Below are 21258 nucleotides of genomic sequence, written 5' to 3' on the forward strand. Positions count from 1 at the left end.
GAGCAAAGACAATGCCCGTTAACTTTGTGAAGATTAAATAACATTGTAAACTAATTTTGTTACCCAGCGCATCACTTACACTGTATTGCATCACAACCATTGTATTCTGACTGGGCAACGTTTCCCTGGTGTTTGCAGTTTAGAAAGATGAAAGCCTGTTTGTTTAATAACATATTGTAGATGTTTCTTTCAGAGCTGAAGTGTTAAATATGTGGACTTAATATCCAAGCTTAATATGTTCAGACAACTGTAAGCCGGATTTTTCTTTACAGTGTAAACATTGTCTGTTTGAGAATATTAACAAGCTCAAGATAGGAATATCTGACCAATGGAAATGTGGGAGTTTTCAGGGAACCTGTTTAATAACAAATGGGTTATTTTACAGTAATGTTATTAGCACAGAAATAACACACTTCAGCTTTTCAATTTTTAAAATTCAATAATTAAAAGACATAAGTAATGTAGGACTGTCATGGCATTATACAATGTGAAACACCAGGAAGATTGCCTTATCCATCTTTCTTGATTGTGTGAACGTCTTTGTGTGTCTTATTCCATATTTACCATCATCTGTCTGTCGTTTGTCCTTCTATTCTCGACTTGCTGTGCTTTCCGTGTGTCGTTTGATGTGCTCTTAAAGGAAAACACCACAGTTTTTCAATGTTTGGCTGTGTTCTTGCCTCAACTTAGACGAATTAATACATACCTGTCTTTTTTCAATGCGTACACTTAAACTTTGTACAGCACGTCGTGAATGTGTTAGCATTTAGCCTAGCCCCATTCATTCCTTAGGATCCAAACAGGGATGAATTTAAAAACCACCAAACACTTCGATGTTTACCCTATTTAACGACTATAACATGAGTAGTTACACCAGTAAGTATGGTGGCACAAAATAAAGGGCTCGTTATAGTTGTGCGTAGGTCCTATGGCGTAGTCACGATGGCGTAGGTTCCGCATCGGTTTTCATTTATACTTTTGCATCGTCGTCCGCGTCGACGTGCCAACACACGTGCAGACCGCTGGTAGGGAGTAACCACATGTGTAACCACAGTAGCAGCGCGACTGTCAAAGAAGAAGAAGCTTAGCAAGTTAAGCCACGACGAAGAAGAAATGGCAACTTGTTGTGCATAATTTGAGAAGACCAGCAATGATGGATGTAAATAAACAGCGACTTTTGTTGCAGTTTGAGTTAAATCACTCCTCAACTTGGCCATTCTTTGTTTTCACCATCGCAAACGTAAATACCTATGACGCAGTTTTTTTACCTGACGGGAGGGGTTCTGGTGGACCAATCACAACGCTTGCGGTCCGCGTAGAACTGACGTGCTGTTAAAAATTTTGTGAGGTATACGCAGAGCTACGCACAGGCTACGGATAGCCTACGCACGACTATAAATCGCTCTTTACTCGTGTAGCTACTCGTGTCTTTAGGTAGGGAAAACATGGAAGTGTTTGATGGTTTCTAAATTCATTCCTGTTTGGATCCTAAGGAATGAATGGGACTAGGCTAAATGCTAACACATTCACAATGCGCTGTACAAAGATTAAGTGCACGCATTGAAAAAAATAGATATGTATTCATTCATCTAAGTTGATGTAAGAACATAGTAAAATATTGAATAACGGTGGTGTTTTCCTTTAACAAGCTACAGGCTTCTTACTTTGAGTTTTTACTAATGCGCTTAAACTTTCCTTTAATATTCGTTCCTAATCTTGATTAACCTTTCGAACTTAATTTTCTGTATTTGACCTATTTCTCTCTTTCTCTTTTTCTCTCTCCCAATTTCTCTCCCCTTCCTCTTTACCTTCTTTATCTGTCTCTATGTGTAAAATCGGACATCACCGGACCATTGCATTTTTTTTTTTCGTTTCGGTTTTCCATTTTTGCCTGTTTTTTCTTCACGTGCACTGTCTCTGTGCTTTTTTGGTGTGGTGATGTGGGATATGCGATCTCAGCAACCCTTGGCTGCTCCTCTGTGACGTACGCTCTGGTCACTCTCATGTTCTCCATGCTGACTGTACTCGTGCTCTCATAAACTGGGGCTTACCAGAGGAGAGGAGCGCCTGTCCTAAGCCCCGCCCACTCTTCAGCCACACCCTTCAGTTTTCTACGCCTTCTGATTCTCTTGCAGGCTAAACAAACGAAAATCAGTCACGTTTTATCGGAATTAAGCAGAGTGTTCGGTGCTTGTACCATTTCGATTGTTTTTTTGTTCTTGTACTTTATCGTTTCTTTCTTATTTTTTTGTTGAAACAAGGCAGCGTCAGTGCGTTTGAGAAGATATTTTTCAAACCATGGACTTTGGAGAGTGTTGTAGAAAATCTTTTCCCTGTTAAGAAGTCAGGTCTCAGGCCTTTCCATGATAACAATCTTGAAATAATTGTTTTAGGGCTCATTTAGCAGAGAAGTTTTTAGGTTACTTACATTCATGCGTTTTTTTTTTTATTATTATTATTCTTGTGTCATTCTTAATCTGTTGTTAACTCATGTTCAAAGGATGTTTTAAAGGGATAGTCACTTGGGTTTGTGTGTTGACATGCAAAACACATTTTTATTGTGGAGAAAATGTACATAATTTTAGAAGATTCAAAAAATATCTACTTACTATATTTGGACTTTATATTTACTTTATTTCTCTGCTTCTTACTTGAAAAGGAAATCGTTCAAAACTAATGCTACTGCTGTTAAACTCATTCAAGTCAATAAGTGTCATTTCAACAGTGTAATTCAATTATGTTCTGTAATACATCATTTTGTATACACATACTTGTGTGGTCTCATGCCGTAATCATTGTAGGATTTAAGAAAATATGGTAATATAGATAAAATGTTTCTTTTCTGTGTGTTTTTAACAAACACAACGGAGTCGAAATGTCACGCCAGCGTTCGGCTTCGAGTTGCATGGGATTGTAACGCGTGACCGTAGCATGTGTTCGTCCCATGATGTCATGGTGCTCAATGCTGGATCAGAGGGACCCACAGAGCCTGTACTTCTAAAAGTCAGGACTGTTCTGTTAAACTTTTTGATTGACCATCTCTACTTTAAATCCTTAAGGCTATTTTTTCTTGCTTAGACGGGATATAACTTAAACACTTTAAATGACACCCCCCAGACTGAATTTCGATGCGAGACCCCACAGGCGATTTTGTGTGCATGACACAGCCTCCGTTATAACCGTATTAATTAAACATTTGTAATGGACTTGACAGGCATTTTTTAGCTTCGGCCAGCTGTCCATATTAATCTAGATGGTGCAAGGTCTCGGTATACTGTACCACCGAAGATCTGAGTGACATTATTATGCAAGACCTACTGTATGCAGACATTTCCTGGGTGGGTGTTAAGTAAAGTGCAACTAATGTAATTAAGTGTCTTACAGTATAAAGGCTCATACGTGGATACAAGGCAAAGTTGTGTGATGGGAGTTGTCAGTAAGTCAAAAAAGCATTTGGAGTAGCATTTGTTTCCTATTTTGGAATGGATTCTCGTGGTAATAAAGTGATGCGCTCTGGAGTCTTGGCTCCCGGAAACGCATGTGCCAATAAGCTTGTTGGGCTCGTCATTCGTATGATAGTGCTTCTGTCTTTAATCACTGTGTTGATGTTAGATGACTCTTCATCAGAAAAGCACAAACCGGTTTGGCCCGTCTAGGATGTGTAATGGATTACCAGCTTCATTCAGCTCACCGGAGGCGACGTGCTTTTGAAAATCCAAACTTGGCACTGGCAGTCGTGCCACTCATTCACACTTGTCACGGAGAGTGCCTGCGAGGAAGAGGACGGAGAAAGACTGTGCCAGATCTGCGTGGTGTCTGAATAACCCGAGAGCCCTCAGAACAGACTGAATGTTTATAATGATCGTGCCGCGGAGGTTAAAAACAGTCTGTAATTGGCTCTTAATAACCTCAATAAGTCGCATTCAACAGATTGAGATGTGCGCAAGTAGTCATTCTGTGCAGTTAGATTTTGATCCTGCAGTTTATTTTACTTGTTTTATACACTAAAAAACAGACAAGGTTGAACCACCATATGCCAGGCCCTTCCAAAATCAACTTTTAACAGCAAGAAGTATAGGATGTAAAGGATAGTATAATACACTATGTCTAGTGAAGGTCAGTATTAATGTGACAGCATCCGATGTTATTAATCACATGACATTTACAGCTAAGATGATGGCTCAAAATATTAAATTGTGTCCTCAGCAAAAATGCCAGCATGCAGATCTTGTTCCTCCCCGGGGTGCATGAGCAAGAAAAACAGCTGCCTTTAAAATGGATGAGAATGCTAATGGAGGCTCCCAGGTATTATAGACCTCCTTCATTCAACCTGGAACTTAAATGAAACGTTAACACTCAAATGTAACATATCACGCCTATTATCTTTCATTTTTAGTGTTGCGGTAAGGTTCGGGATATGTGGATAGACTGCCTGCATGTCCGTAAGACATTTTAAGTCTTTGCTGTGTCAGCACAGTGGTGTTATTTGGCCAGTGAGCGAGCTGCGTCACACGGCCTTTGTGCTTAGATATGTGCCGTGATTTATCACACTTGTTAAAATGCAGGCCGAAGCTCAGGAAAACAAGTGGCAGCCCACCGCACGCCCAGAGCTAGAAGAAGTGCTCTTAGTCCTCGCCGGCCGAGCAGTAGATTAAATCTGTCAGCTCCGCCTCCTCTTACCCAGACTGCACTGTTTTAACATACACCTTTACTGTGGGAGAGAGACACCGCATCCAAAAACTGAGGACCTGTTTAAGCCAAAAACGATAACTGTCGATTACTAAAATTTGATTGAAATTTAGGAAAATTTAGGAGTCCACAACACAGAGAAAGGATATTATTGGATCACTTCAGGCCCAGCTCCATGGGAAGGCCAGAGTGGGACTGGCCCACCCAATTAGTGGCTTGGCCCACCTCGGCCCCACACCAATCTTTTGGCCAAAAAACTGTAACGTTATACTATATTAACAGACATGAGAATAATTCTTAAGAAAAACAGCATTTCAGATCAAATTAACATTTTTATTTTGTAACAAGTTTGTTTTAGTTGATGTAAATAGTTATTTTAAAAGAACTCCCCCTTTTTGTCAAATCTAAAGTTACTTAATTGATATAAGATCTGTTAAGGGCTCAAAAAATATTACAAATGCAAAAAGAGAGAATGTAAAAATAAATAAACATGTAAGTTACTAAATAGTTCCAAAATATGTACAAAAAAAATATTAAAATTGAAGAAAAAACAAACACAACAATAACAAACAACCCAAACAATTGTCTTAAAGCAACACTATGTAGTTTTTTAACCTTTAAATAATATCTCTAAAATTATTTCAGTGATAGAACAACTTTTAACTGGACAAATTGTACTGTTGCTGCAACCTGACCAGCCTCCTAGCTGCTACAAGCACACTCTGAAAGTGGCGGTGGAGGGTAGGAAACACAGCTCCGCCCCTCCCCCTGCCTGCAGAAGAGTGTCTGATACCAGGCACTGTTGCGCTTTTCAACCACATGGGGGAGCTGTAAGTCATTTTAAGATGGAAACTACATAGTGTTGCTTTAAATATATGATATTAAAACTATAGACATGTGAGATTAAAGCATTAAAGCCCCTTCCAATCCGACCGGCCCACCTGGAATATCACTTGGCCCACCTTTCATCTCATATCTTGAGCCGGGCCTGGATCACTTTCAGTGATTTTTCTCCATCTGATGAATGATAAATTATTTACAGCCAATCAAAATCTGTTCGAAGGGCATGCACATTTAAAATGTGAGTGTGGCGCAAGAGTATAGAATAAACAAAATATTATCATCAGTTGATGCGAATGTCAATTTAGTTATTTTTATGCTGTGTACACACGAAATGTGAATGTAATTATTTGCACGAGTAGATTGCATACAAAGTCAATGCAAAGACGCGAATAGATGTGAATTTGTGGCGCGCGATGCGAAAAAATTCAACTCGTGCAACCAAATTAGCGAAAATCACGTCTGGTTTGACACATACGGTTGTATCAGAAAATAGATCAGAACATGTCCAATCCGATGTTTTTATTTGCGCAAGTAAAGCAAAAAACACAAAATCTGTGAGTAAAAGTGAGGAACATTATGCAAATATTTTTTGTATATATCGTAATAGTTATCTTTACAGTTATTGCTCTTGTTGTGAAGTGTTAAGTCTTAATATAGCCAAGTATATTTTAATTTACTTCAAAAATTTACAATCAATAGAATCAAATGTTATGTTTTATTATTTAACCCTTATGTGTTGTTGGGGCCATTTTTGGCCATTTTAGGGTTTTTTTTGTCTTCATTTGGCCACAACTTTCTCTGTGTTTCAGGAAATTGAATGATTTTGGTGACAAATCTTATATTTACACATATATTAAGAAAATGCTTTGAAATTTTTCAAAAACTCAACTATATATTCTTTTTGCATAAATCTGTAAATCAACCTCAGTACTGATAAAAATACTAAATGTTTAAAAAAATTGATTTTAACTCTTTAATTGCCAAGTTTATAAGTGGTGTCAATGATTTGGGAAAAACACACAAAATGACAGTTTTTCAATATAAAAAGTGATTGTGGACTGGATTTTTTTCACCTTTTTCACACCTTTTGAATTGGAACAATGCACAAGGGTTAAACTCACAAAATTGTGCGATATCATAGACCACAAAGGATACAAGCTGTGTCAGAATCGGTTGGACAGATCTCAAGTGCAGACGGTTCATGAGTAACAAAATACACTTTATTTACAGGGACAAAACAAGGAAAACTAAACCCACAAGGGGCAAACAACATAAACATGATAGACAACGAGCACAGGACAGTAAACACAAGGGCATTAAATAAGGGAGCAAATCAAGAGCACAACAGGTGACCTGAATCAAACAATAATAGGATGATAAATTAGGAGAAGAGGGGGGCGAGATCAGAGACGAGACAGGGAAAGCACATGGCCTGATAAACAAAACCATGTGCCTTCACACAAAACACGGTACTGTTAGAACTCTGTTACAATGAACTAGAAGCTAAGACAAGATCCTGATAATAATCTTACTTGATTTCTTGTTACTTCTGTATACTGCCTGCACTTTTCCACTGACAGTTTGAGGGAATAACTCAACTGACGGCCATTGCTTTGCTAGTTTTCCTAGAGGTGTACTTTACCAAACTATCTACGCCTTAATTAAGGTGTATATTTCATGTTTGTCTGTTTGTTCAGTTTCGTTTGATAGGAAGTTAAAGCGTGCACAGTGTTCTGAGAGCAATGCGTCATGTTCTTTTCTTATATGTGCTCAAGTGGAGCCGCAGGTTCCTACGAGTGCCGAAAATTGGAGCCTTTCCTGGAAAGTTTTCTCTAATGCATTTTCCCTGCAGCCCTCTTGAGTGCATCCATAATTCATGATCCCATTGATACACAGTGATGTATTTTAGGTCTTTATGTGACTACATTAATGATTTAGAAGGGTGTTTCATTAGAGACGCATGCCTTGAATTTAGTAGACGTCTAATTAGTAGTCAGCATCTTCATCTTGATTCAAGGTGATATCTACAGTATGGCTGTATACTATACACACAAGAAAAATTCATAGAGTGCTGATGGAGTGTTAAAAATCACAATAAAATGTTAGTTGAAGGTTTTTACAGTCAAGATTTATATAGTCACGGTTAATGAGATAAACACAAAGTTGCTTGTTTTGTACATTTTGGCAACTGCAGGTTTTTCACTGAATTCAATTCACGTCTGATTGTCAGACGAGTATTTAAACATAGGCATTATTTTGTATACTGTATAAATGCTATTAACGAAAGGTAACTAGATTACACAGAGGATAAAACATACAACAACAGGATCACTTTGGGATATTCATTCAATTAACATTACTGTAGGCATAAAAATGTATTATTGCATTTATTAAGGGATAGTTCGCCCAAAAATGAAAATTCTGTCATTATTTTCTCATCCTCATGATGTTTTAAACCTGTATGAGTTTTTTTCTGATGAATACAAAATAAGATATTTTGATAAATGATGGTAAACACACAGCTGCCATAACCATTGACTTCCATAGTAGGAAAAACAAATACGATGGAATTCAATGGGTAACGTCAACTGTGTGCTTTACCATCATTTATCAAAATACCTTCATCATTTATCACAATACTTTCATAATGTTTGTTTTCCTACTATTGAAGTCAATGGTTATGGCAGCTGTGTGTTTACCATCATTTATATCAAAATATCTTGTTTTGTGTTCATCAAAATAAAAAACTCATACAGGTTTAGAACAACATGAGGATGAGTAAATGATGACAGGATTTTATTTTTTTGTGTTTGTGTGTGAACGATCCCTTTAAAAACATTGTCCTGCAATTTTTCTTCAGATTAAGTCTGATCCCTCACATACGTCATTTTTTAGTCCAAAAGCACTTTTGTCATACTTAGTTTACCTGTTAATAAAACTCTTCATCTTCATGCCATCATCATGTTTTTCCCACAATTCAATCATATTTCAGCAGACTCTCATCTTTATGTTGTGATCAGCGTTGTGTCTGTGAATTCATTCGTCTCCATCTTTGTAGATCCTGTTGCTTTTCTAGCATTTTCATGCTGTAGGTTTGCATTCCTGGTAAGTAGTCTGTGTTTTCATACAGTACGCTAAAAACACAGTTCTGCTTTTCATCTGTCTGAGCTTTTTCGTGACTTTTTTTGTGGTGTGGCTTAATTTTGTTTGTGTGTTTACAGCGGAATTACAATGTAAGTGAATGCTTATTGGTGCATTTATATTAACATTATATTTAGTTTCATTCCTGTGCAGTTTTTCTGTTGTTTATAAATACAGAACTCTTGTACTTGCTGTTCTGAAGAATAATTGTGAGCTTGAGTACAGTTATTTTCTGTTTGTCCTCTGAATGAGCATGCTGGTACATTTTCATGTGAGTAATGAATGCTTTTGTTTAGAATGACTCTATATGTGGTGTTTTGTATTTGTATGAATTTGTGATCAAAACCTAAACATTTGATTTGGATTTGATTTTGGTTTGTTGCCTACTCCCCATTGCGTTCAATAACTACTTACAGTATTTTCAGCTGTTTTTAAATGAGTGCAAACTAGGAATGTCAAGTATGAGTTTCTCTGTATTATGGGCCAGATTTTCTAAACAGGGCAAATTAGCGTGAGAGCATAATTTCAATAAAGTGCCGATGGGAGTGGAAATTTCTGCGGATGATTTAATGGCGCACTTTAAAGAACATAGGTGCAAAATCTCATTTTCATAATGAAAAATGCAATCTACCAAGAGCAGCGCAAATTAGCATAGGGTTAAAGATATGCTTTTTTCCCTTTTTATTTAAATAATTAAACTAACAAAATAAAAGACAATTAAAAGAACAACAACAATAAAGGCATGCTTTTTTAGGCATTAAAGGAACAGTATGTAGGATTGTGGCCAAAACTGGTATTGCAATCACAAAACTTGTGGCTAAAACTGGTACTGCAATCACACAACTGGTGGCCAATACCCAAAATGACAACCTAAACATCAGTTGAGGGCTGCAACTCCACTTTTTAAACGACAATATCCTGGCCAGACCACTGTTGTCAGTGATATAAGTATTTGAAATGAAAATGATTTCTTAATGTCTAGTGACATATCAGGGCCATTTTATGATAAATTGATATAAATTTCTTACATGCTGTTCCTTTAAATAATGGCGTAAATTTATCAGTAAATTTACGAATGAAAACCTTACACTGTAAAAAAGATTTCATAAAGAACTTATAAAGTTACCTGTTGCTTTAAATTTAATATATACATAGATACAGATCAAGATCAAAATATTAACACATGAGATAAGGGAAATCATTGTGGTGAGCATTGTTTTTATTTATTGTGTGGCTGCGTTAAAAAATTCTCATGCAAATAACGATTAAAATATTTTCAAAAGTTTGTTGATTGGCTGTATTACGTTTATTTTATGTAAATAATAATTAAAATGTTTTCATAAGAAACCTTAATGTATATAAACTTGATTTGTAAGTGTACTTTGGGGTTGGACCTTGCTTGCGTTTCTTGGGTCCGATTTCAAAGCCCCCAAACCCTTTCAGCGGTGAGGGTGGACGCAGCGATGTCCTCTGCTGGCGTCAGGTCATGTGTTGAGGCAGATCCACCTCCCGTTACACGGAGTGCCCGATTTATGCTGGCAAGCTTGGGATTCCCCCGTCTTCTGACATCATTGTAGCGCTTGGCGCAACGATGGGGATGCCAGCTGATGAGACAATTGTGGCTATTTCCTCTCGCGCCTGTTTAACCAACAATGATTTGGGCGGGTTTCTCCCATCCCCATACAAAACAACTTCTCTGTCTTTGACTGCTCTTACAAAAACGTCGGTCTCCTCGGCTGTGAACCGCTCCTGGTGTGCGCCTGGTAAATCCGTCATAATAATAGCAACCCGCCATGGAACTTGCGCCCTTGCATTTAAAGGGAATGTTGGATAGCGTTCTGATTGGTTTATTTGACGTTACGCCCAAACCACACCTATGAATAATGAACCTACTTCAGACCAACCCCTTATTGATTTGCGCCTGGCGCAAGAGGTATTTCTCCCGCCGTGAAAATAGCAACAGTGCCCAAGATCCGCCCACAAAGTCACTTGCGATTCAGATTGTTAAAATAGGGCCCATTATGTTACAGTATTAGTTAATTTAAAAAATCAAATAATATAAACTCAAAATATTAAGGCAACAGGCAATTTTTTTACAGTGTAAGGTTTGCGTTCGTAAATTTGCTGGTAACTTAGGTCCAATTTATAGTCGTGCATAAGGTCTATGCCGTAGCTACGCCGTAGATTATCTGTAGCCTCTGCGTTGCTCTGCGTATCCTGACTTGCACCTCGCCAAAATTTTAATTTCAGTTCTACACAGACTGGAAGCGCTGTGATTGGTCCACTAGAACCCCTCTCGTCAGGTAAAAAAACTGTGTCATAGGTATTTCCGTTTGCGACGGTGAAAACAAAGATGGACAAAGTTGAAGAGTGATTTAACTAAAACTGCAACATTAGTCGCTGTTTATTTACTTCCATCAGCAACACAACAAGTTGCTGTTTCTCCTTTATTTGTGGGTTAAACTTGCCAAGCTGTTTCTTCATTGACGGCCAAGCTACTTTGGTAACACGCATGGATACTGCCTACCAGCGGTCTGATTGTGTGTTTACATGTCGACGAGGACGATGCCGAAAAAGTATAAATGAAAACCGGCGTGACCTGTGCCGTCGCGGCTACACTGTAGACCTACGCACAACTATAATGAGCCCTTTACTTTTTTAAGTTGAACCAACTTTTTTACAGTATAGTAAATCGCATTGTGTGATTCATTTAAATACTCTCCTACTATAAATTTTCAGTCTAAAAGGGAACCTCCTACAAAAGGTGTCGCAAAAACAACTAAGTCTTCGCCTTTTGTAGCGTTAATTTTTCACTGCTCATCTTCAGTAAATCCTGAAAGTAGTTTTTTTTTTTTACTGCAAAAGAAGCATTTGTGCTGGCAAGCTGTTAGTAAATCTGGCCCTAAGTGTTTAGTAAAATGCTTATTTGTGTGCTATGAGAGGACTACATGTGCTTTGCAGTACTGCGATTGTTTAAACATTCAAATAATAATGTGAACAAAAGTCTTTTTTTAGTAGAGATTGATTTGAATTGATTCAGATTACTTGAAAAAAACTTAAAGTTCTGTTTTATTATAATACTTGATGACTACATTCATTCATTACATTTATGTGATTATATATTTAAAACAATATATAATTAATATTAACTAAATTTTTTAATGAGCGTGAACAGTGTGATCCTCTTCATTTTTGATCTGGTATCACAACCCTAGTAGAAACTTTGTCGTAATTGTAAAATATACAGTATGAAATTTTTTGTATGATAAAAATATTAGTTTTTAACCCATGGCTGGGTAAATACTGGCCAGAACCCACTGTTGAGTCAAAAAATATCCAATGCTGGGTTGTTTCAACGCATGATTTGGTGTCAGCAATCCAACATTGAGTGATTTTTGAATTCACATTTACGAACTTGACACCCAAAGCAACTTACAGTGCATTACGTTCACTGTATACAGGGTATACATTTTTACCAGTTCCCATGACCTGTTTTCGCTTCTGACTGACCTATACACAAGGGATTTTTATCCGAATGGTGTGGTCTGTCCTAGTTTTACCCAGCAAGGCTTAAAAACAACCCAGCAAATATTTCTTCTTTCTTTGCTTCCAAAGAAACCAGCTCAGGTTTGGGCACCGGAGCTATCGTGGGCATCCTCATCGTAGTCTTCATCCTGCTTCTCCTTTTTGTGGATGTCACATGCTACTTCCTCAACAAGTGCGGCCTCGTCATGTGCATCGCTATCAACTTCTGTGGCAAGTCCGGCCCATCTGCCAAGAACAAAGATATTGAAGAGGGAAAAGCTGCCTTTACGTAAGCCCCTCTTTTTCTTGTCTTCTGTTGTCTGATACCATCTGTCTATACTTTCCCATCATTATCAGTCCTATCAGCTCTACCGGAGGGCAGGTGTGATTGTGTTGTATCTGATTCTATGAATGAGAATGATGGGAATATTGGTTCAGCTGTGTTAGATAACAGGTGAGGTGAGACATTTCAGGCTGGTTTAGAAATGAGACGAAAACAAGCTGGTGTCCCTTCTTGTGTCATTTAAATTGACAATGAGTATTGAAACAGAAAACCTGTCAGTTTAAACCAATTGTTAGGTAAAATATGGATAAAATCAATCCTTGGTTTTAAATTAACCACGGTTGAGTCAACTGCTTGGGTTATTTTAAACCAGGGCTTTGAACCAGATTTTTTCGCAATTGGTTTGTTACGAACAGAAACAGTATTTTAACGTTTCCGGTTTTTGGTTCAACCCTAAAATTGACGTTCCTGAACCGGTTAGAACAACAAAATAAAGTTCCCGAACCGGTTAATAACGTTCCATGTCAGCTGTGGGACATACAAATAGGTAGACTGATCATTAGGACATTAAACTTAAATTATTAGTCTACATAAACATCAAACATTAAAAAAGGCTACATTATGTAAGCGGCATAACTGTATTTCTGACATGCCTACATTTGTTTCAGCATTATACATGAATTAAGACAATTAAGGACAATTCTGTCATGTCGTTTATTGGCAAACAACTTAAACAAATGTTTTTATTAAAAAAAGAATATTGTGGTATTTCGAGATCATTTTGTTTGTATGTGTCCTGTCAAGAACAGAACGATTGTTCGTTTGATTTTTGAAATGCGCACTATTGAGTGCACTTAAACACACGCACACACACAGACGAGGGACGAATTTCTCCACATAATAATTCGCTCCACATAAAGCGAAAATTATGTTGTTTTTAGTGCTTTATTCGCCAAACAGTATGAGACACAGTAGCGCAACTTTTTCTAAAGTTTATCAAGAATTCTGATCTTTGAAGGGCATAGGGATAATCACGTTTGATTGGAGTTGGACTGGACACATTCAACCACATGTGCGTCTGTCATACAGAAAATTGCTCACTTTAGCACCTTTTTTGGTTAAAAATAGTTTTTTACCTTAAAATAACCTTTCCAAAAAAGTTTCAGTCGTTCATCCACTTAAAACAGGGTGAACGGCACTTTCACATTCGCTTTGCAGTCCTCTATCGGCCAAAACCGCACTAAAGAAGTTTCCAACAGTCGGGTCGCGGTCCTGTAGTTCGAGTGAAAACTACAAAAACTTGCTTTACGGTTGACCTACAATCCAATCAGAGACAGCTTTGGTGTAGTAGGCTAAATTATTTATGACACTGGTAATGGACAATTCCGCTTCCAACCTGTAGGGGGAGCAAAGAGCAAAAACTCTTTAGTGTTGCTTTAAATGTTAACATTTGAAAGCCTTTAAAGCGTAACTAAACCCCTGGTCAGAGCCTGACTCCACCCACTGCAATATTTGAAAAATGCAAGAAAAGTGGGCAGATCCCAACGTAGATAGAGGGGACGAACTAAGTGTGTGGTGAGATCGTAACAAGGGCATGATGAGCTTGAACCTGCTTACGTCACAAGTTATTTTTTGGACCCAACATCCAATAGGAAAATTCAACTGCAGTAGCCACCGTTCAACCTGAAGAGGGCAGCACTCAGACGTTTTTGCACCATATATTGTAGTATTAAAACACTTTATATCCAAATGTCAAAAAACTTACTAAAATCAATGAACAGCACTAATAAAGCATCATTCTTACAGATCATTAAGTAAAAAAAGTTGGTTTAGGGTTTAGTTACTCTTTAAAACACGTGCAAATGATCAACTTTCACCCTATTTAAATTTGCGTATTAATCTGGGATTGGCATGCAGATCAACTGTGATCCGTTACACCACTAATAAAAAAACAAACATCTTGAGATACTTGGTAGCCTACAATATTTACCTCTTATGATTTAGCATTAGAGACTTGGGCTTGGGTAGGCTACCTGCACAGAAATCTTGTCACTGATGGGAAAATAACCGGTATTAACCGTTAAACAGTTTTGGTGGAAACAAATTTGGTTCTCTCGTTGTGCGCTTTTTCAGGAAGGACGAATCTAAGGAGCCCATCGTGGAGGTAAGAACCGAAGAAGAGCGGACACCAAACCATGAAGGAGGAGCCCCTACCGAACCCAATGAGACCACCCCTCTGACTGACCCTGAGTGAGTCCCTAAACACAGTGCTACAGTATAAAATCAGCCGTACACACAACACTAAAGTCACCTGCAGTTCACATTGAGCCAGGTCACATCTGATAATTATTTCCTCCGAGCATACAGGTCTTGACCTGAAGCACTGACTGCTGTTTGTGTCTAAAACTCTGGTGGGCTTGTTCAGTGTTGCTATAATAAAAGAATCCAAGCTGCAGGTTGTAGAAACACTTTATTCATTATGCTGCACAATAATAATGCAAATAATAAGTCAGCCCACCACAGGAAATAACATTAGCCTAGGGTTCATTTATAGCCTATACATTGGTTACCACCTACAGTATGAGATCGGATGCCCCTCCACTAATGTCTGCTATTAACATCTGCTTGTGTGTTAATGAAATATAAAGGTTTTATTTATGTGATACTTAACCTCCTAAGGCCTGGTGTATCCACATATGTGTACATCATATTTTTTGTTGTTTGCACCATAATACTTAATTCTGTGTAACTGGAACCTGTTGGACACAAACATGGACAATTACAGTGCCTACGTACATAATCAAAGAAAAATATTTGGTCGTTTTATTAAATGGTTCTTACTAACCCCAAAATAGCTGGAAGAAATCTGAAAAAATGACAAACGAAAGCTCGGGTCTTATGCTACGTACACACCAAACGCGCAGCATCGCGTTGCTCGCTCTAGATTACTCACAGGATGTAACTTTGTTTCATGGGAATTTTTCGCTCGAGTTGAGTATTTTCAACTTGCGCGAAAGCGTGTTTGAGGCGAATTGTGCATTTTCGCGGCAACCGCGCCGCCCAATTCACGTCATTCGCATCGCCCCCCGCGAGGACACGTCTGATCGCGTCTTTGCATTGACTTGTATGTAATCTACTTCCGCAAATCGTTGAACTCGCGTTTGGTGTGTATGCCCCATTAGGAGGTTAAACACTATAGATAGCACACACCCTTCACTTTTTTGTTACCTAACGATTTTTTTTTTGCTTTACTTATTTGTGTCAATTTGGCTGTTTTTTATTTCTCTTCCTATCCCGTGTAAAATCTCACCCTCCCTTTTTTCTCTCTCTCTTTCAATCACTTTCTCTTTCGCTCTTTCTGACTCCTCCCCCTCTTGTCACAGGCATGCTGCTGATACCACAGCAACAGTTGTGGACTTGCTTCCCTCTGTAACCACTAACTCTGATCCCGGCACTGACAGCCCTGCTAGCGATTCCACCACCCTTACCTCAAGCACCGCCCCTGCCGCCGATCCCACACCAGCCCCTAAAACTACCCCCAAATCTACCGTCAGTTCTTCTACCTCCCCACAAGCTGCATCGGCAGCAGTGGCCCCTCTGGTGGACCTGAGCGATACGCCCTCCAACCAGACCTCAAAGTCCTTAGACACCCCCAAACCGACACCCGCCCCTGTCTCTGATTCAACCGCCCCGTCCTCCACAACTCCCGCAGATTCGGGCGTACCAGCGCACAGCACTGGGCCAAAGAACCCATCTGAGTCTGCATCCAATCCCCCACAAAGTCAGGACTCTCTGGTACAGGGAGGAGCCCTGCAGAATGACCTTGCCAAGGATGAATTTGACGCACTGGGCAAACCCTCAGCCGTGCCGTCCGCACCCAAACAGAGCGAGTATGGGCACCTTTAGATTTATAGTTGTGTTCGTGTTCGAAACCTTCTTCACTTTCTGTCTTATTTGTTTGTGCTCTTCATCAACCCCCTTTTGCCTTGCACACTTACATTCTCACCCAGCTTATTTTTTGTACCGACTTAAAGGGACACTCCACTTTTTTTGTAATATACTCTATTCGCAGCTCCTCTAGAATTAAACATTTGATTTTTACCGTTTTGGAATCCATTCAGCTGATCTCAGGGTCTGGCGCTACCACTTTTAGCATAGCTTAGCATAATCCATAGAATCTGATTAGACCATTAGCATCGCGCCTAAAAAAATAATCAAAGAGTTTGGATATTTTTTCTATTTAACAATTGACTCTTCTGTAGTTACATTGTGTACTAAGACTGACAGAAAATTAAAAGTTGTGATTTTCTAGGCCGATAGGGCTAGGACTAAGCTCTCATTCTGGCGTAATAATCAAGGACTTTGCAGCCGTAACATGGCTGCAGCAGGCGCAATGATATTACGCAGCAGACGAAAGTAGTCCCCTTAGTAACTTTCAATAGCAGGGGACTATTTTCGGACACTGCGTAATATTATAGCGCCTGCTACAGCCATGTTGCAGCTGCAAAGTTCATTTTTTAATCACGCGATGCTATTGGTCTAATCGGATTTAGTGGATTGTGCTAAGCTATGCTAAAAGTGGTAGCGCCAGATCCGGAGATCAGCTGGATGGATTCTAAAGCGTTAAAAATCAAATGCTTAACTCTAGAGGAGCTGGAAAATAAACATATTTTCAAAAAAAGTGGAGTGTCCCTTTAATGTAATATTGGAATTCCATCCGGAATCTCATGCATCTCCAGACTAACCATATTCCCTTTGGTATTCAAATAAAATATGACATGAAAAGCTAAGCCACTGTGTTTATTTGCACCTCAGTAAGAAGCGGTTTAATGGCAGCGCTACAAAACAAAGCCATTATAAATGTGCGAAATTGTTCTCGGAGTTTTGTTTTCAGCACTGACATAATTGATTCCTCCATTATCTCCGGCAGGGCCTCACAATGATTGGTTGTCACAAATGGCACAATTCCACAGTATGATTTAAATTGATTGCTTTCAATGCCGAAACAGACAGTGAGAAATAAAACAGCGGTCTTTATGGTTGAATGGGAAAAGGCTAATGTATGGCCATTGTCATTACATCAGCGCAGCAGGTGCACTGCCCACATGGTTCAAATGTCGAATAGGGCAGATCTCCTCACCTGTCATGACACATTTATTGTTTATGACAATTGTTAATAAAATGAAAATAGCAATAAAGAATAGTTTTAAATGACAAACACTGAAAAGGAAATCAAATTAGCGTTTTATATGTTGCTATCGGGTAAAGTTAAATATGATAATTACAACGTTACAAAAATAGCCCAACATGCAGCATAACAGCTGTCTCTGTGTAACATTATAAAGTCAATGCAAATAAAAATTGATTCCCGTTTAGTTTATCCAAACTGCAAAGTATTCCACATATCCTTTGTGTCTGGTCTTTGCTAACTTTGGCAAATCCATCAGCTAGTTGTTCACCAGTGTAGGCCATCTGACAGCAGATGTGAGCAGATCCAGCCTGGGCTGATCTGTCCCAGATATCCCACAAGGATCATAGATCAGATTTACTGCAGCAGTGGCCCATTCATAGGATTTCACTGTCCACAAATACAGCAGTATGCTGCGTTGTTGTGAAAATGATCAAAACTATTATATGATCAAGATTAAATGCTAATATATCAATAAAATCAAGACTACATGCTAATATAATGTTGACGGCAACACAGCATCTCCAAATATATCACACACTACTCTGCTTTCATTCGATCATCTCCTAAAGCACAAAGTATAGTGTGTTTTTTTACGTGTGCTTGAAGGTATGTGCACAGTCGAATGTATGGCCTTGTAAAGTATAGTTTATTTGACTCGTGTACACAGACGTTTGACGCGTGCACGTTGCAACAAAATGCAAGGCATCTTCTGGGCTACATACTACATTCTTCTGTAGGGGCAGGCATAGATATGTATAAAGGCTAGATGTGTTACGGCGGAGTCTCTAACGTCCTCACCTGGCGGCCATCTTACCACAGACAGTTCGCTCACTCTAAGCATTGAGTTTAATGGTGCAGGTACTTTTAAATGACCATAACTTGCTCAATTTACTACCAATTTTCAAACGGTTTGGTTTCTTACAAACGTTATTAACATGGCTATAATTCTGGATGCTTTAACATGTTTCATACATTTTTTTTATTTTTTTAGTATAAGCATGCAGTGTCATAAGTACATCTTTGACGTTTATATCAAACCAAACCGTTTGAAAATCTGTAAAAAATCAAGCAAGTTATGGTCATCCAAAAGCACCCCCACCATCAAAACCCAATGCTACGAGTGAGCGAGCGTCATGTGGCAAGACGGCCGCCAAAATGCGGACGTTCCACTCAATTGGCCAGCAGCGCGGGTGATACATCTAGCCTTTATACATATCTATGGGGGCAGGTGCGACCCTCGCACACATGTAAAAAATAGACCATACTTCAGCCTTGACTCTTTCACTGCCATTGACGAGTTATCTAGTCAATTAAGAGAAAAAATTTGCATGAAAAGTGTTTCTGATGAGTTTATAAGGTAATCTGTAATACCGCGATTATCCACTAGATGGATACTACTAACCCAATTTATAAAAAACTGAAGCATAAAAATTACTAATTTTAAACTCTGTGTATGTTTTGATAATGTTCTGAATCTGATCTCTAACACAATTCCTTCACAAAAAATGCAATTATTTTAGCTTTTTGCTAAAAAACAATAAAAAATATTTAATAGTTTATAAGCAGATAAAAATGTATAGATAAGATTAAACGTTTTTTTCTCATTTTGTTTGTTTGTTTGTTTGTTTGTTTGAAAGCAGAGGGTCTGTTCTTTCATTTGATATATTTGTATGTTTATATATTTTTAGAAGAAAATTTTCCTGGAAGGCATTTTGTGAAACTTTTGTAAAAATCACAAAAATAGCTGGCGGAGAATGAGTTAAAAGTACAAAATTTGATCGTGACAACATTCAGTTTTCTTGTTAAATAGACAAAATTATCTGTCAACAGTTAACCAAAATTTCCAGTAGAGAATTAGGTAATGCATAGAGTTTATAAAATATTTAAGACTTTGTTTTCTGTGCTCGCTTGTGGTATTGTAAGCTCTGTCTGTGTATGACCCGGACTTTTCAGTCGGCTTATGTCAGACCTGCTGTGTCTTGACCCAGTGCAGTTGTTTAATTTGAGCAGAAAAGCCCTGGGGACGTCACCTCTTATTGGCTGGCACGGGGGCTTATTGGCTGTGTGTGGCTTGAAGAGTTTTATGCTACCTGAAGAGCTTTTCTCTGCCTGAACCTCTGTAAGCTTGATGCTGATACAACACTTGAAATGTGTTTAAAGAACACCATCTCATCATGGATAGAAATGGACAAATTTAAGGAATGTCACAGCATCATAGTTTAATAAATTATTTAAAATCCCCCTGTAGCAGTGGCAGCCGGTGACTTAGCCCATCTGTAGCCCATCATGTGTGTGGTTTATAATTTCAAAATATGTGTTCGGCTTGGCGAGTGAACCTGTGTGCATCACGTGTCTTGTCAAAATAAGTGCCTGCTGCAGACGCATCTAAAGGGTTTATAATAAAAGAAACGCTAGCGTTTGCCAGATACTCGCATAATCTCATGCCTAATCAGAGTTTACTGTTAAGTTGTGTGTATTTTGTGAACGTGAGCATCTCTTTTATCATAAACGGTTTTGACGCGGTTTTGACACTTATTTTGACAAAACACGTGATGCACATGGTTCACATGATGCAACAAACACATATTTTGAAAACGCAAGTAACACACGACACTCCAAACACTTATTTTGAATTAACGCCCCTCGAATGAGCAGTCAGAAGCCGGCACTGCCCTTTAGTGAAAATCAAGTTTTATTGTTGTTATGTCTATGTAGTGCTTTTAACTCTTTCCTCGCCATTGACAAGTTAACTAATCAATTAAGAGAAAACATTTGCATGAAAAAAGTGTTCCTGATGAGATTTTATGTTGATCGGTAATACCACTTTTTCCACTAGAAGCGCACTTACCCAATTTATAAAAAACTGAAGCCAAAAATTATTTACTAATTTTAAACTCTGTGTATATTTTGATAATCATTCTGAATCTGATCTCTAACAAAATTCCTTCACAAAAATGCAATTATTTCAGCTTTTTGCTAAAAAAACAATTTAAAAAAAAATATCCATATTTAAGAGTTTATAAGCAGGGAAAAAATATAGATGAAACTTTTTTCCAATTTTGTTTATTGTTTGTTTGAAAGCAAAGGGTCTGTTCTTTCATTTGATATATTTTTATGATCATATTTTTTTTTAAAGAAAATTTTCCTGGAAGGCATTTTGTGAAAATCATCAAAATGCTGGCGGGCAACTTTTTAAAAAAGGCTGGTGGGAAATGAGTTAATAAGCTTTAAGACAGACCATGTGCAAATTCAATCCTTCAACACATTTTTTTGAGTATTTTTTCTATACAATTAGGGTTTTCCAAAGACAGTGTCATTCCCATAGTTTTAAACATTAACTATATATGAAGAGTTTGGTTCCAAAACGCGATAAACGGCATTTAAAAAAAATTGTTACTGCCAAAATCAGTATTACATCAGGTCAGTATTTAAAATTAAATTCTTAATTTTGCACAAAATACAATATCCGCCGTGTCATTCTGTCATATTTTCTCTATTTTTCCCCAAAACGCAATAAACGCCACTTCTCCTTTTCTGCAGTATGCAATTAATCCGCTTAGCAAATCACAGCGCACCATTCCACGCA

The 21258-nt window shown here is 38.2% G+C and overlaps 1 protein-coding gene across 7 annotated transcripts in view; it reads left to right on the forward strand.

The window, feature by feature from the left end:
- Positions 1 to 21258, forward strand: part of ncam1a (neural cell adhesion molecule 1a) — a 311353-nt gene that overhangs the window by 285666 nt on the left and 4429 nt on the right. For 3 of the 7 annotated variants that reach the window (XM_055180863.2, XM_055180866.2, XM_055180867.2), the window contains 3 exons: positions 12289 to 12487; positions 14615 to 14731; positions 15865 to 16371. In XM_055180863.2, coding sequence (XP_055036838.2) covers positions 12289 to 12487; positions 14615 to 14731; positions 15865 to 16371 — 823 coding nt within the window. Of the gene's footprint in view, positions 1 to 1959; positions 3552 to 12288; positions 12488 to 14614; positions 14732 to 15864; positions 16372 to 21258 lie in introns of those variants that run through there. The other 4 variants (XM_055180868.2, XM_055180869.2, XM_055180870.2 and 1 more) reach the window with 2 other exon arrangements.

Source organism: Misgurnus anguillicaudatus, chromosome 9, assembly GCF_027580225.2.
Source record: "Misgurnus anguillicaudatus chromosome 9, ASM2758022v2, whole genome shotgun sequence".
Taxonomy (NCBI): Eukaryota; Metazoa; Chordata; class Actinopteri; order Cypriniformes; family Cobitidae; genus Misgurnus; species Misgurnus anguillicaudatus.